At 53.0% G+C, this 12,313-nt stretch overlaps 3 protein-coding genes across 3 annotated transcripts; 2 read left to right on the plus strand and 1 right to left on the minus strand.

The window, feature by feature from the left end:
- Positions 1–2,649: 2,649 nt before the first annotated feature.
- Positions 2,650–4,398, plus strand: EAH_00028040 (hypothetical protein, conserved; the record flags this gene model as incomplete). The annotated part of the gene is made up of 3 exons (XM_013392690.1): positions 2,650–3,170; positions 3,375–4,008; positions 4,291–4,398. The coding sequence occupies 3 exons, from the start codon at positions 2,650–2,652 to the stop codon at positions 4,396–4,398; spliced, it is 1,263 nt and encodes a 420-aa protein (XP_013248144.1).
- A 291-nt stretch (positions 4,399–4,689) lies between these two features.
- Positions 4,690–9,034, minus strand: EAH_00028050 (ATP-dependent RNA helicase, putative; the record flags this gene model as incomplete). The annotated part of the gene is made up of 11 exons (XM_013392691.1): positions 4,690–5,002; positions 5,120–5,334; positions 5,648–5,794; positions 6,084–6,209; positions 6,601–6,728; positions 6,954–7,108; positions 7,292–7,353; positions 7,515–7,630; positions 7,880–7,979; positions 8,239–8,340; positions 8,615–9,034. 11 exons carry the CDS (start codon positions 9,032–9,034, stop codon positions 4,690–4,692), a joined length of 1,884 nt encoding a protein of 627 aa, XP_013248145.1.
- A 593-nt stretch (positions 9,035–9,627) lies between these two features.
- EAH_00028060 (replication protein A2, putative) lies at positions 9,628–11,900 on the plus strand (the record flags this gene model as incomplete). Its single annotated transcript, XM_013392692.1, has 7 exons — positions 9,628–9,950; positions 10,127–10,215; positions 10,351–10,467; positions 10,704–10,828; positions 11,166–11,274; positions 11,398–11,561; positions 11,850–11,900. The coding sequence occupies 7 exons, from the start codon at positions 9,628–9,630 to the stop codon at positions 11,898–11,900; spliced, it is 978 nt and encodes a 325-aa protein (XP_013248146.1).
- Positions 11,901–12,313: the final 413 nt, after the last annotated feature.

The following is a 12,313-nucleotide window of genomic DNA, read 5'->3' on the forward strand; positions in this document are numbered from 1 at the left end:
TTTGTACAGCAGGTGTTTTGGCTTGAGGGAAGGGCAGCTAGCCAACAGCGAGCTAGATAGGTGCGTGTCTAACAACGCTAGCAGTCTACGCACCCACTGCCCCGTGGAATAACCATATACCTGCGCAGCTAGCTGAGGAGGCCAGACAAACGAGGAGACGACGAAATGTCGAAAGGGACAAGCTGTGCATGCTTCACTATCCCTGCTTCTCGAGCGTTTCTTGAGGCAGTCCAAACCCTTAATTCTGTGGAAGTTCCTTTCTAGCCAGCAGGGCCAGCAGATCCAAAGCTGCAGCCAACTGCTGCTCTAGATTGATTGCGGAGAAGGGAGGGATCTGACGGCAAAGCAGCCAGGCAAGAAAAAAAACAAGAACATATGATAGAAATGGGAGACTTAGGGCGCAACGCGTAGTACTAACTGGACAGCTACCCAGCTGGTGGCTAGCTACCGGTCTAGCTAGCTAGCCCCCCGTAGGGCTTGAATGCGTACGTGCACGAACAGAGAGGTCACTCCACTCGACTGCCCCTCCTGTAAACTCTTGAAACTGCAGAAAGAAATAAGAGCAGGTGCCAGCAACCGCGGAAGAGGCAAAGATATAGAGATAAAACACAAGTAGCACAACTCATACGCGGGTTCCTGAACCCCTGAAGCAAAATGTGCAGCTGCTGAGTGGGAGCGGCTCACTAGAGAAAATTGCAAACGAAACAACCCGCATCTTCGGAAACACTGCAGGAGAGACCCTGCCGGCTCAGTTCAGCAGCAACAGACTGAACAGAACCCACAGCAGCAAGCAGAAAACGACCACACCACCAAAACTAGGACTATCGTCCGCTGCTACACACATTGAACACGCATTCGAACCGGGGTGGCCTGCTCTGGGGAACTTGATGGAATATCTTAGGAAAGAAACAGTTACTTCAAGCCCAAGTTTTCACCAGGCAGTTTCTTCAGGCCTTTCCCAGGCCGTCTTCCTATCGATTTTATTAGAACTAAATGCCCAACATATTCATGTTGAGCCGCCGCTTACCTCCAAACAAAGTGATGAACGCAGACTGGCCTCAAGAGGTATGCAATCCGAGATAACGTCGGAAGCAGGCCGACAACCCCGGGCATCCCTACAAGGAAAACGAGCATCTACTCAGCAACAGCGGCAGCAACAACAGAAAAAGCAGCAGCTACAGGTACGGCAGGGGCTCCGGAAGTGCCGCCAAGGCGCCTACAGTCAAGTGTCGTGGATGCATGAATTGTAGAACGAAACTGCTGTCTGCCATTTTACCATTTTTTGCAGACATTTCAAGCCGCCAGCTGTCGTTCTGCATGCTGACCCCGAAGTGCAGAACTAAAGTCCGAGCTTCCTCTTTCCTGTCTGCTGCTGCAGCATCGGTGGGGGCCTTTTCATTCTTTTCTTGGTTTTCTCGAAAAACTGAGTATTCTCTATCTGCTACAGACGCATGTAATCTTTTCTTTTGACTTTTTCGGCGGAGTGCAGAGTGGATGCGGGGCACCGCTTCGGTCGCTGCCTCCGCTGATACTTCTAACACTTCCCAGCCACAGAGCTCAATAAGCCCTAGACGCTCAGTAGCGGCAGAACCTACCGTAGAAGGATCAAGGGCGCTGGCACTCAGGGATTCCCTCGAGATCCTGAGGCCTTCACCCGTCCTCGAGGAACAGACAGGCCGTGCGCTGTTCTTTTCTTGCAGCGGAGAGGAAGAAGTTCTCTGTTCGCTCCCGAGTGCTGCCGCCAAATGTTTCACAAGCGTGGCGGACGGGTTGTCTGAAACGTTGCCAAACGGGCCGAAACCAGTCAAGTAGACTAGGAGGCGCGGTGGCCCCTGTGAGCCGCAAGCTCCAGACCCTTCCATTATGCTGGGGAGGGGAATACAGCAGTGGCAGAAAGGCCATCTACCTAGAACGAGATAGTAGAACAAACACACGAGGCAGCGTTGACGCTTCTCATGAAGGTTGTGAAGATGCGGAAACAAGGTTAAACAGACACTGGCACACTTGAAAAAATATCACGCTTATGTGAGCAACCCACCGATCCCTCCACACTGACAAGTGCAAAGAGTATGTTTAAAATGAAATCGACAATCGTGTGGTGAGTAGGGAAACGAACCTGCAGCTGCACTGCCAAAACACCCCTCCCTGAACTCTTATTGGAATCCAAACATGGCCCTTCCCATATTGCTACCTTCTTTAGGATACGCACCAAAAGTTTCATTTGCTTTCAGAATTTCCATGTGTTCGGTGCGACAAGTGAGTGTACACTTTACGAAAGCATTTCCACTCAAAAGCCCCACAGGGTGGCGTGTCTCGCCTGGCTAACGTCGTTCTGCTAGGCTGCGGACGCTGGTCCGAATCGTCTAGAGGTTAGGACAACACGTTGTGGCCGTGTAAACCCAGGTTCGATTCCTGGTTCGGACACAGTTTTCTTTTCCTTTGTATAGGTACCCTTCCAAAGTTTGGAGAGAAACGCGCTGTATTATTACATTCTTGTTATGAGGATCAGAGAGGGAGTCACGACCTTTTGCCAGGCTTGAGGAAGGGGTCCACTGGCTGCATTTCCTGCATCCCTGAGGCCGTCTGCTCATTAGCTTCGCTGAAGCGGAATATATGATTAAAAAGAGGGGTTAAAACCCTTTTGCGCCGATGATTTTCGCCTCTGCTGCGACACTGCGCCGGTTGGTGGCAGCGCTACAATGCCTTGGGCTTAATTGTGTGCTCCCAGTGGGCGGGGAGTGCAGCCGCAGGCAGTTTATCCTAACAACCTTGCTGAAGCTGCAGTACCTCATAGAGCCTCCACAGTTCTCATCTCAAGGTGAAGGGGGAGAGGCACAAGCCGAGTTGTCTCAACGGGGGGACATGGGCGAACCAAGTGACCCTACGGAGCAGGCAGCTTTCTCTGCTGTGCGAGAGGCTGAAACCCCCCCAAAACAGCTCATATTGCTGCATCACCTTGCAGCTTTCATTTTGCAGAGGGTGGGCGTCGATCTCGATCTGCAGGTCCTCTTCCGTGCAGAGGCAGACGCTATCTCGGAGCTTCTGCGGCTTGCGGAATCCCTTGCAGATGGCGTGAGGCAGGCACTAAACAGTCAAGCAACTTGCAGGGAAGGAGAAGAGGAGGGAGGAGAGATCAAGAGAGAAAAACCTTTTGAGGTTCCCCAAACCTTGTGGGTTAGAGATAATGCGTGCGGTTTAGTGAGACCGCCTGTCCATGACCCAGTACCATTGCATGTTGGGGCCTGTTCCCCAAGCACTTTTAGCTGCAAAGTATAACCGTCGTGGGCAAGGCAGGGTATCGCACGAGGTAAAGGCTTGGATACGCGGGCCTCGAGCCGATTGTACGCGGCCTTGTTGTGTTGTTGTGGCGCGAGGCGCAGCAAAGAGGCAGTTCAGGCAGTACAAGTGCAAGTAGAAAGAGTCCTCGTGTCCGTGCAGAACTTCTATGGGGAAGAACAGACGCAGGAGAGGAGCAAGGCAGGAAGGTTCTTGCAAACCGTCTTGGCCTCAGAGGCATCCTCGGCGAGGGCCGCTGTTGCTGCTGAAGCGGCTACAGAAGCGGCCAGCAGCAGCAGCAGCAGCAGCAGCAGCAGCAGGGCGTTGCTGGGGGAGCAGCTAAATAGGGGTCGACAGGCCCTCGCTGATGTAGAGAGAAGCAACGAGGCGCTCGCCTCCCATGTGCAGGAGCTGAAGGAAAGGGTCCGCAGCGCGGAGCGAAACGCAGATCGTCTCAGCAAGCAGTTGCTGCTACTCGGGCGTTCTCAGGACTCTGCTCTTGCAGCTGCTGAACAACAGCGGCAGCGTGACACGCAGGAACAGCTGCGCCAGCTGTACGTACAGTACGCACGAAAGTCTGCTGTCTGCGACACCCTCACTGCATCCATGGAGGCTAACGCAGGGAGCGCCGAGACAGCAGCAGCTCAGAACAGGCTTCGACTTCAGCAGGCTAGGCAGCAGATGCGGCTGGAGCATGCCGCACCTGCACCCTCCACCGAGACCCAGACTAATGTAAGACTCACCCCGCCTGTGAGAGTTGGGACCTACCACTGCTCCCCTCCCCACCTAGCCACCCCCTCCCTTGCCGCGGCTTCCAGCCACTTATGCGCCAACCCTGTTACTTCACTTGGTCTGGATACAGCACCAGCACCGCCTAGACGAAGGGCTTCTTCGTTACATGCATTCTATTTGAAGCGTGCAGGTCCCGTACAATCCAGGGAGGTTCCGATGTATGCTAGTAACAGTCTTATCTGAATGCCGTACAGCTGTTTTCGTGTGCTGCTGTCGTTGCAGTGCATGGACACCCTGTGCGGGGGAATGTCCGAGGACGTGGGTCTGACCCTGGCCTCTTCTGAACAGCTCTGTACGGAAGGCAGCGAACTCGACCTTGGTGTTATATAATCTGTCTCGAGACGCGCGGCGCCTGCTTGCCAATTGTCCAACATTCGCAGAAACTCCATGTATGACCCTAAACCCTAAAACCCGAAACCCTAAACCCTATGCCCTTAAACAGCTGCAACCCAGCTGCGGTTAACCTAGCAAAAGGCGCTGTCTCAGTACACAAGACTATCTCCGGTATCTTCAAGCACGTGAAAAGCGACCGATCCCAAAAATTCTTCAGGCCCTCAATATGAAAAAAATTTGCAAAACACATTGTTGATGCGCGCGGCCCAACTAACTTTTGTTAATTGGCTAAGGTGCTGATCGCTGACTATGCTTCCGCTTCACAAGGCATCTTGCAGGGTGTTCATGCGCAGCAGATGTACGCGTAGCTCTGGCTGCTGTGTTGGCTGTATCGTTGGTCTTGAGTCCCTGCTCATTCTGTCTTCTCTTTTTCTCCTTTTCAACCTTAGGGCCCATGGCCCTGTCAGCGCGGCTTGCCGCCGTTGTTTCTGCACCCCCGGGCGATGGAATACTGGCTGCTTCGCTTTCTTTCTCTCGCTTCTTTTTTGCGAGGGAGGCGGCGATAGCCCAGGCGCGTCTTTTAGCCTTCATGGCAACTGCTCTGAGGGGAACGTGCAACACATCAGAACAGAGAGAGTCTCATTCTGAGCCCCCCCATCTGAAGAGCGACAAAAGAGGGCAGGGTGAACGACAGGAAGGCACGGCTCCACGCTCTTACTTTGCAATCGGCCGTATGGGCTTCCGAGGACGGCGAGACCCGGCCTTGCCGTGAGGCGGCACATTACCTCTGTACTTGTTTTGGCCCTTTAGCTTCAGGTTCCGAGTCAGCCTAGAGCTCAAAAATGCGGGCATTTTGCTGTTGGGGCTCTTCTGCATTATCTGTACTATGGGCCTTAGCCTGGGAACGTCGTCTAAAGTGAAGAAAGTCAGTGCCTGAATGCGCCAACATAGAGAAAAATGCAGCCATTAAGCTTCAGAAGATGAACAAGGAAAGCAAGGAAACGAAGTACAATAAAGACGCGTTAGGACACTACGCATGCTGGCATATGGGAACAAAAACGCAAATCACTAATGCAGATAGGAACATATCAAGCAAAAGGAAGACCACCCACTGATTTTAGACAGTGGACAGTAAGACGCTACAAACCCCCCAGAAATACACAGTGAAAGACTTGTGCCTAGGCGTCGCACGTGCGCAGCCCGACGGCGCTGCAGGCCAAAGAAGTAGGTCCAGCAAGGAGCTCACCTTCCCTTCCTTGCCAGCTCTGCCTGTTCTGCCAATACGATGTATGTACACCGACGTGGACGGGGGTAGGTCAAAGTTAATTACAAGGGCTACACCTTTAAAATCGATGCCGCGTGCCACGAGGTCAGTACATATCAGGAACCAAATCTGCGGAAACGCAATACGCATAGGGCAGAGTGAGACGCTGCATGTTGCCCTGCAGAGACTGTATGCAACCCTGCTGATGTCTGCCTTGACGTCTGTGGGGCCTGCCTAGCTGCGCGATAGTTGACTCGCGGCGCAAAGCAAAATGCACCCAGCCCTCCATCGCAGGCAGCACCATACTCTTAACGAATGTTCGTACACCGCGCGCAAGCTTGTGTATGCAAGCTTAGCATGCACGGATGCATGGATGCTTGCACTGCACTGCAGTGGCTAGCTGGTGCACCATCCCCACCTTTCCAATCCGGAAAGCGTCTACGGTCGCATCCCTTTCCTGTTTGCTTTTTGCTGCATGCAACAAGTCGACTGGCATGCCCTCAGAAATCATTTCCCGCAACAATTCACTCGCCCGCTCTTGCGTCTGCACATACAAACCCAGAAAACACAGAAAAACACTCTCAGAAAATTCCCTCCACCCACCGCCGAAAAGCTCATGCAGTTAACGGCCATACGATGCGCTTAAAGGGCATTCCTGTCAGTGAAAAAAAAATAACCCTAGATATGTGAATAAATATTAAGAACAGTGCAGCAGTGCCTCTACGAGACGTTAAACATAAAATCGAAAACAGCGGCAGTTTACATACGAAGTGCTGGCAACCCCACATAGTCGTTAGACCTTCCCCGCCACTGTTTTGAAAGAAACCAGGAGCTACGGACTTGAGTGCAGCATATAAGAAACAACTGCAGTGAAATCAAAGGCACATGTGATCTCCAATAAGATCAGTGCAGCATGTCTCTAGACGTGCCTCAACGAAAATCAAACACGGGGGTATTAGCCGTCTCTCCAGGCGAAGTGTCTTGAGGGCCCACAGCTTTCCCGCCTCCGTTGAGCAGAAGAGAAGCTCCTGTTCGATTTGAGGGGCCGCGGCGCTGGCTCGTCCTGCGCCGGTAAGCAGTAAGCACGCCACACTTGCCCCGCACGCATGATCTTCTATGAACACCGTGCCACCTGATGCTACAGCACCGAGCTGCAGCCGTCGCCTTAGCGGCAGCAGCAGCAGCAGCTTGCAACTGCGCCCTGCTTGTGCAGCATGACACAACGGTATATGCCCCTCTCTGGGAAACCCCAAGGAGACCAAATGCAGGTATTGGGCCTGTAACCCACCGACAGTCAAGTGCACCGCGCCGTAAGCGATAGACTCGGCCAAGAGCACTACAGAGGGAGGCAGTGTGGCGGAAAAGAGGCAAATGTGCAGTCGCCTCGAAGCGGATGCTGCGCTCTTCAACTCAGAAAGGACTGCATCGACTTGGGGGGAAAAACTGAAAACGACAGGCAAACGGAGGCAACACGCGGCAGGCAGACGCCGGTAAGAAGGGAAAAAGGGAAAGGCAAACACGCCAGGCCGCGAGACCGGTACAGACGGGTGCGCCAAAAACGCAGCAGCAGCCACGACCTCAATGCACAGCCTCCACTTTATTTTTAGAAGTTATGTGAAGACCGACTCTGAGTCAAGAAGGCGGTCTGCCTCGTCGAGCACTAGATGGTTGCAGTCCGTCAATGAGAGCTGTGGAAGCAGCACAACGGTCCTCTCAATCCTTGCTGAGTGTCTTTCTCTACCAGCAACCTTGTGCTATTAGTTGCTTCCTCCGCTGCTGCTCTTCCCAGGGTATCAGGTACCTGCTCTGTTGCCAGTTTTTATTGAGCACTGAGAAAGGCCCTTCTTACCCTCTTCTCCCTTAGCAGTGTCAGCAACGACAATGGCGTCGCAAAGACAGCATCCGCGGCGCCGTATCGGGCCCCAGGATGGGACTGGGGAAACGCGGCTTTAAAGCCTGTGCCTTCTGCGCCGAGCAGCAACCACACTGAGTTTCACAACAACTGAATAACTGCCCTCCCGTATCAAATTTCCCAAACCTTCTGGGCAACAGCAAAGCAATTATGCAATTTTGTTCCGCAAACAAGCAGGTGAGGATGCAAGCGTTTATTATCCCGTCCCACTGTGGTAGCACACGCTGCAGTTCGGCCTATGCACCATTGCTGCAGCCATTGTTGCTGCTCTGGCTGCTGTTGCTAGAGTTTGCTGTTTATACCACACATGCCTGTAAGTTTATCGAAGGTCCTGAGGCTCTGCCTTGCCAATTCCCGAGTTGGAGAGAGGACAACCAACCGGCCGAAGGCGTTACTGGGAGCCTGAATAGGCAAGGTAACGCATGCTGGGGGCAGTTGACTCATGAAATGCTCAGCCAGGCATGCAAAATGCTAGGACAATATAGAGCCAAATGACGAGGAGCAGAAAACACAAACAGCGTGCTGGTCGGGGTGGCACCATGACGCTAATTCGACAATAGTCCAACACAGTAGAGAGCTGCACGTGACAAGACGAAGCAGCAGGCCAGAATAGGACTCCTGAAAACGAGGGAATAAGAACGATGCACAATCGTTTACAAACCTTTAAACATGCAATGAGAGGGAGCAAGAAAGCTAGAGTTTTGCCGCTGCCAGTCGGGGCCGAGGCCAGCATGTGGTGTCCTTGCAGCAGCAGCGGTAGTGCCTGCGGCGAACAAAAACGAAAACACTCACATTCAAACACCAGCTGCTTCTCCTTTGGTTTTTTTCTGCTCCAGAGCTTTCATACGTCTACATATAATATTTACACATCTGCGTAGAGAGCAGCAATTGCAAGCACCATGCATAAGAGAACATCAGCACTTTTGTTTGAATTCCATTCTTATCTAGAAAAAGAAGGTCTTTTACCAGCTAACAGCTGCAGGTGGAATTCAGTTTGAAAGCTATAGGTAAGGCACAAGCTGATGTGGAAGGCTGACTTGCATCTGGATGGGTGTGGGGTGTTTGTAGCCAAGCGCCTGCAGGCGGGAGACGAGCCAAACGGGAAGCCTGCTAGGGCCCTCTTGTGAGTTTCGCTCTCCATCTGAGATGATTTCTTTAACCTCTCCCGTTTCCGTCTCTGGGGCCATCTGGTCACTGAAAGAAAGAAACGGACGAGGCACAGCTACGACGCCCTTTACAGAAATAGAGTTCCGAGCCCTGACGCTCTCCGCTGAACATGGACTGTCAGAGGTTGCTCGTTCCTTCGTTTTCCCATCGTGTGCTTGGCCTGATCCATCCTGATGCTGCTGCTGTAGCCGCCCCTGCCGTTTTTGCATCAAGGGAGAATCAAGGGAAGCGCGGCACTTGTGGAGAGAACCTCCCCTAGTCAGAAGAGCAAATATGTTGTCTTGAACCATCTCCCTTCTTTGAAAATATCAAATAAGCTTTAAACTCTTCCCAGTGGTCTACTACGACTGAAGCACAAGGCGCCTTCCTGGCGGCCAGGTGCCCCTGCCCTAACGCGGGACCCCAATAGGAGTTGTAAACTATAAAACAACCGTAGAAGGTCAATTCTTTAACGGAAGGAAGACCAACAATATCCACCTACTACTCTTTAACCATCCTTTCCCCACGCGGGGCTGAGCGGGGCCCTTTGTAGGCCGGGGCCCCAGGCTCCGTTTGGCCAGGTTGTTGCACCGGTGAGCTTATGTCTAAGCAGCAACAGCAAAATTACGCAAAAGACGCAGAGTTGCCGTTCAAATAAACCACACTTTGAGCCCCCTGCTCACCGCAGGGACTCCCGATCGGGTCCCTGCAGCGCAGCGGGGTATGTGCGTATGTCAAGTGTTTAGGGTTAAGCGTTTAGCCTCTATGGTTTCCACTACGCCTGACAGGAAACCTTCGGCAGTTTTCTATTTCTCTCTAGGCATTTCCAACTTCCCGCATGCAAGTGTCTTCGCCTTAAGTCCAAAACCACTAGCAGCCGCTGCAGAACCCCTGAGGATTGATCATGAGCTTCGCCGGCCTCGGTGACTTCGGCGGCTCAGGCGCTCCTCCCTATGACCAGGGAGCCCCTGCACAGGGCTCCCTTGGGGCACCAGGCGATCCTGGGGCCCCGGGTGCCCCGGGGGAAGTGCGAGGAGTGGCGGACTTCTTCGGTGGGGGGGCGGCTCCTGGATTTGGAGGAGGCAAGAAACGAACAACTACCCATCCCTTCTTCTTTTTGCCTGCGCCTGCTTGCACCTGCATGCAGATAATACAGATGTGCCTGACATTAGCCACAAGCCTTTATCCTGACATCCTCCCTACGACTGCGGGCGCGCTTGCTCTGAGGTGTGCACTCACTTCATTGTGCGCTTTTGTGGAGTGCAGAAGATTATTTTGGAGGCGGGGGTTTTCTGCACACCGGAAATTTTCTCACGCAGGCACAACAGCCATCTGGGCCCCAACTGTCTTTGATCCCTGTGAAGATCGGTTAGCCTGTTTCCCTTCAGCTGCAAATGCGTCAGCATCTCTCTTGGAGATGCATTTCGTATTCTCCACAGTTCATTTGCAGGAGGAAGCAGCAGGGAGGATCTCTGTTTTGCAATGCTGATTCGTGCGTGGCAGTGGATGGTTACTGGCGGTCGTCCTTCCTCCGTTTGGTTGTTGGAGTTCCAGGTGTTATGCCCCAGCTACTTTCGTTTGCTTTCACTGTGCCTGATGCACATGCTGTTGTGCTGCGACTCTGCAGCACATGTCTACAGGGCCTGGATGCAGGACCCGAGCTCCCTCCAAGTGTCTTTTTTCCCTTCTGGTCCCCTTCTGCACCTGGTGAAGCTCGTCGGGGTAGTGGATGTTCCTTCTAGAGGTGAGAAGGGGCATCGCATGCATGCGACATTGATGTTCCGCTTTCCTGCCAGGGAGTCAAGCCGTGTAATTGCGTTTGTACATTTCCCTAGGATTTCTTACCCAGGTAGCTAAAGCATAGACACAGCGAGGATCGGTAACTAGGTTCACAGCTCGAGGAAATTCACAGAGACAGAGGTGTGATAGGTAGTGCCCCCGACACGCTTCTTTGGTCTTGAATCGAGTGCTTGCCTGCAGAGACACTCGAAGCGGCACTGCATAGCGCGAGGATTCAATTCACCCTCGATGACTTCACCGGGAGGATAGAGTGCGAATATACAGTCGGAGACGAGCTGACAGAGTATCGTCAAAACCAAATCCTTGTGCGTCGTGCACTTCAGAGCCTACCTTTCCTTTTGTCCTTCATTGCTGTGTCTTGTCCCCTGTCCTTCTGTCTTAGCCTCTCCTGTGGCCTCTGTGCACCTTCCCCTGCATCGAGGACTTAGATGCTGCAACATCTCTCTGTTCTTCTTCCTTGAGCACTGTTAATGCGCTGCCAAGTATTGTGGGGCTCCGTTGCTACGACATCGCGTACCCCCAAAACGATGCAACCTTAGTTGCATTCTTGCTGCTAGGAAGCTCGTTAATGAGTTGCTTGCGTGCAAATACCAGAATAAGTAACGGCACAATTTTAGTTTTCCAGCATGCGTTTGACTGCAGGATGCCTTGTGTTGTGGGGGCCTTGTGACAATCTTCGGCTCTATCAATTTGCTTGGCAAAAGTGAACCTTCCCTCCGTGTCCATGCAATCAGGCAGACGCAAACGGCCGGTACGAGCTTCTGGCCGTGATTGAAATAGCATTGGTAGCCTAGGGGGTGGGGGATGCCCAATAATCAGAGTTTGAGGTAAACATCCCCCGCCACTACTGATGCTGTTGCTCTAATTGTCGCAGCGGATCTCATTTATCACGAATCTGCATGCCAAGCCGCATATCTGCGCCTCAAATACCCCAATGAAGACCCTGACGGTGCTACGGGAGCTGGCCAGCAACAATCGCTGCAGCCGTCGCTGCTACAGCAGCAGCAGCAGCAAATGCACCCCTTCGGAGTCCCGCAGGTAGGTAAAACCTTTCTGGTAGTGTCACCCAGTGAGTAGCTCTGATCTGGATGCCCCTTTTCTGGCTTGAGTTCCGGATTGTCCGCGGCTATATGCGCTTTCCTGGTGCACGGCGAATTCAGGGGGCGGCACATTCTGCCCAGACGGCCTCCCCATTTGGATAGAGCTTGCAGGCCGTACCTCAAGACACGGGCACTGCTGCAGGGCATCCCATTTATTCTTCGCGCACACAGCGGCACCCCGTCGAAGGCGTTTGTTCACTACCTTGCGCCTACACATATGCTCCAGCGTAGAACAGCACTTTCCTGCACGTGGCCAGAGCGGCACGAGCAGCCATAATTCGCTGATCTCCACTGTACTTGTGAATTTAGAGCCCTCGCGCTGCCGTGCTAATTCCCTTTGTACACATTTTTCACGCTCGCCTACCAAACCCTTTGCTGTGCGTTCCCCACCCTCATTTCCGCTGAAAGCGTATTTATCCAGTGGAAACGAGCTGAACAAGTTGCCACATAAAAGACATCGCAGCCGAACCCCTCGGCGGTTCGCACTGACCGTCCGAATTCGCCACTCGCCGCGAGTGCCGCGGAAACCAAAGAGCGAGGAGCACTACGGCTTCTGAAGAGGCAGCGATGATTTGCAGGTCGAAACTCAATAGAACCCCTGTGAACCCCCCTAATCATGACGCAGCAAACGACGCACAGCTCTTTCAAAGACGCGTTTGCCGAATACGTGTGCGTGCTGACTCCAGGTGC

Source organism: Eimeria acervulina, genomic scaffold (genome assembly GCF_000499425.1).
Source record: "Eimeria acervulina Houghton genomic scaffold, Eah_scaff244, whole genome shotgun sequence".
In the NCBI taxonomy this organism is placed as follows: domain Eukaryota; phylum Apicomplexa; class Conoidasida; order Eucoccidiorida; family Eimeriidae; genus Eimeria; species Eimeria acervulina.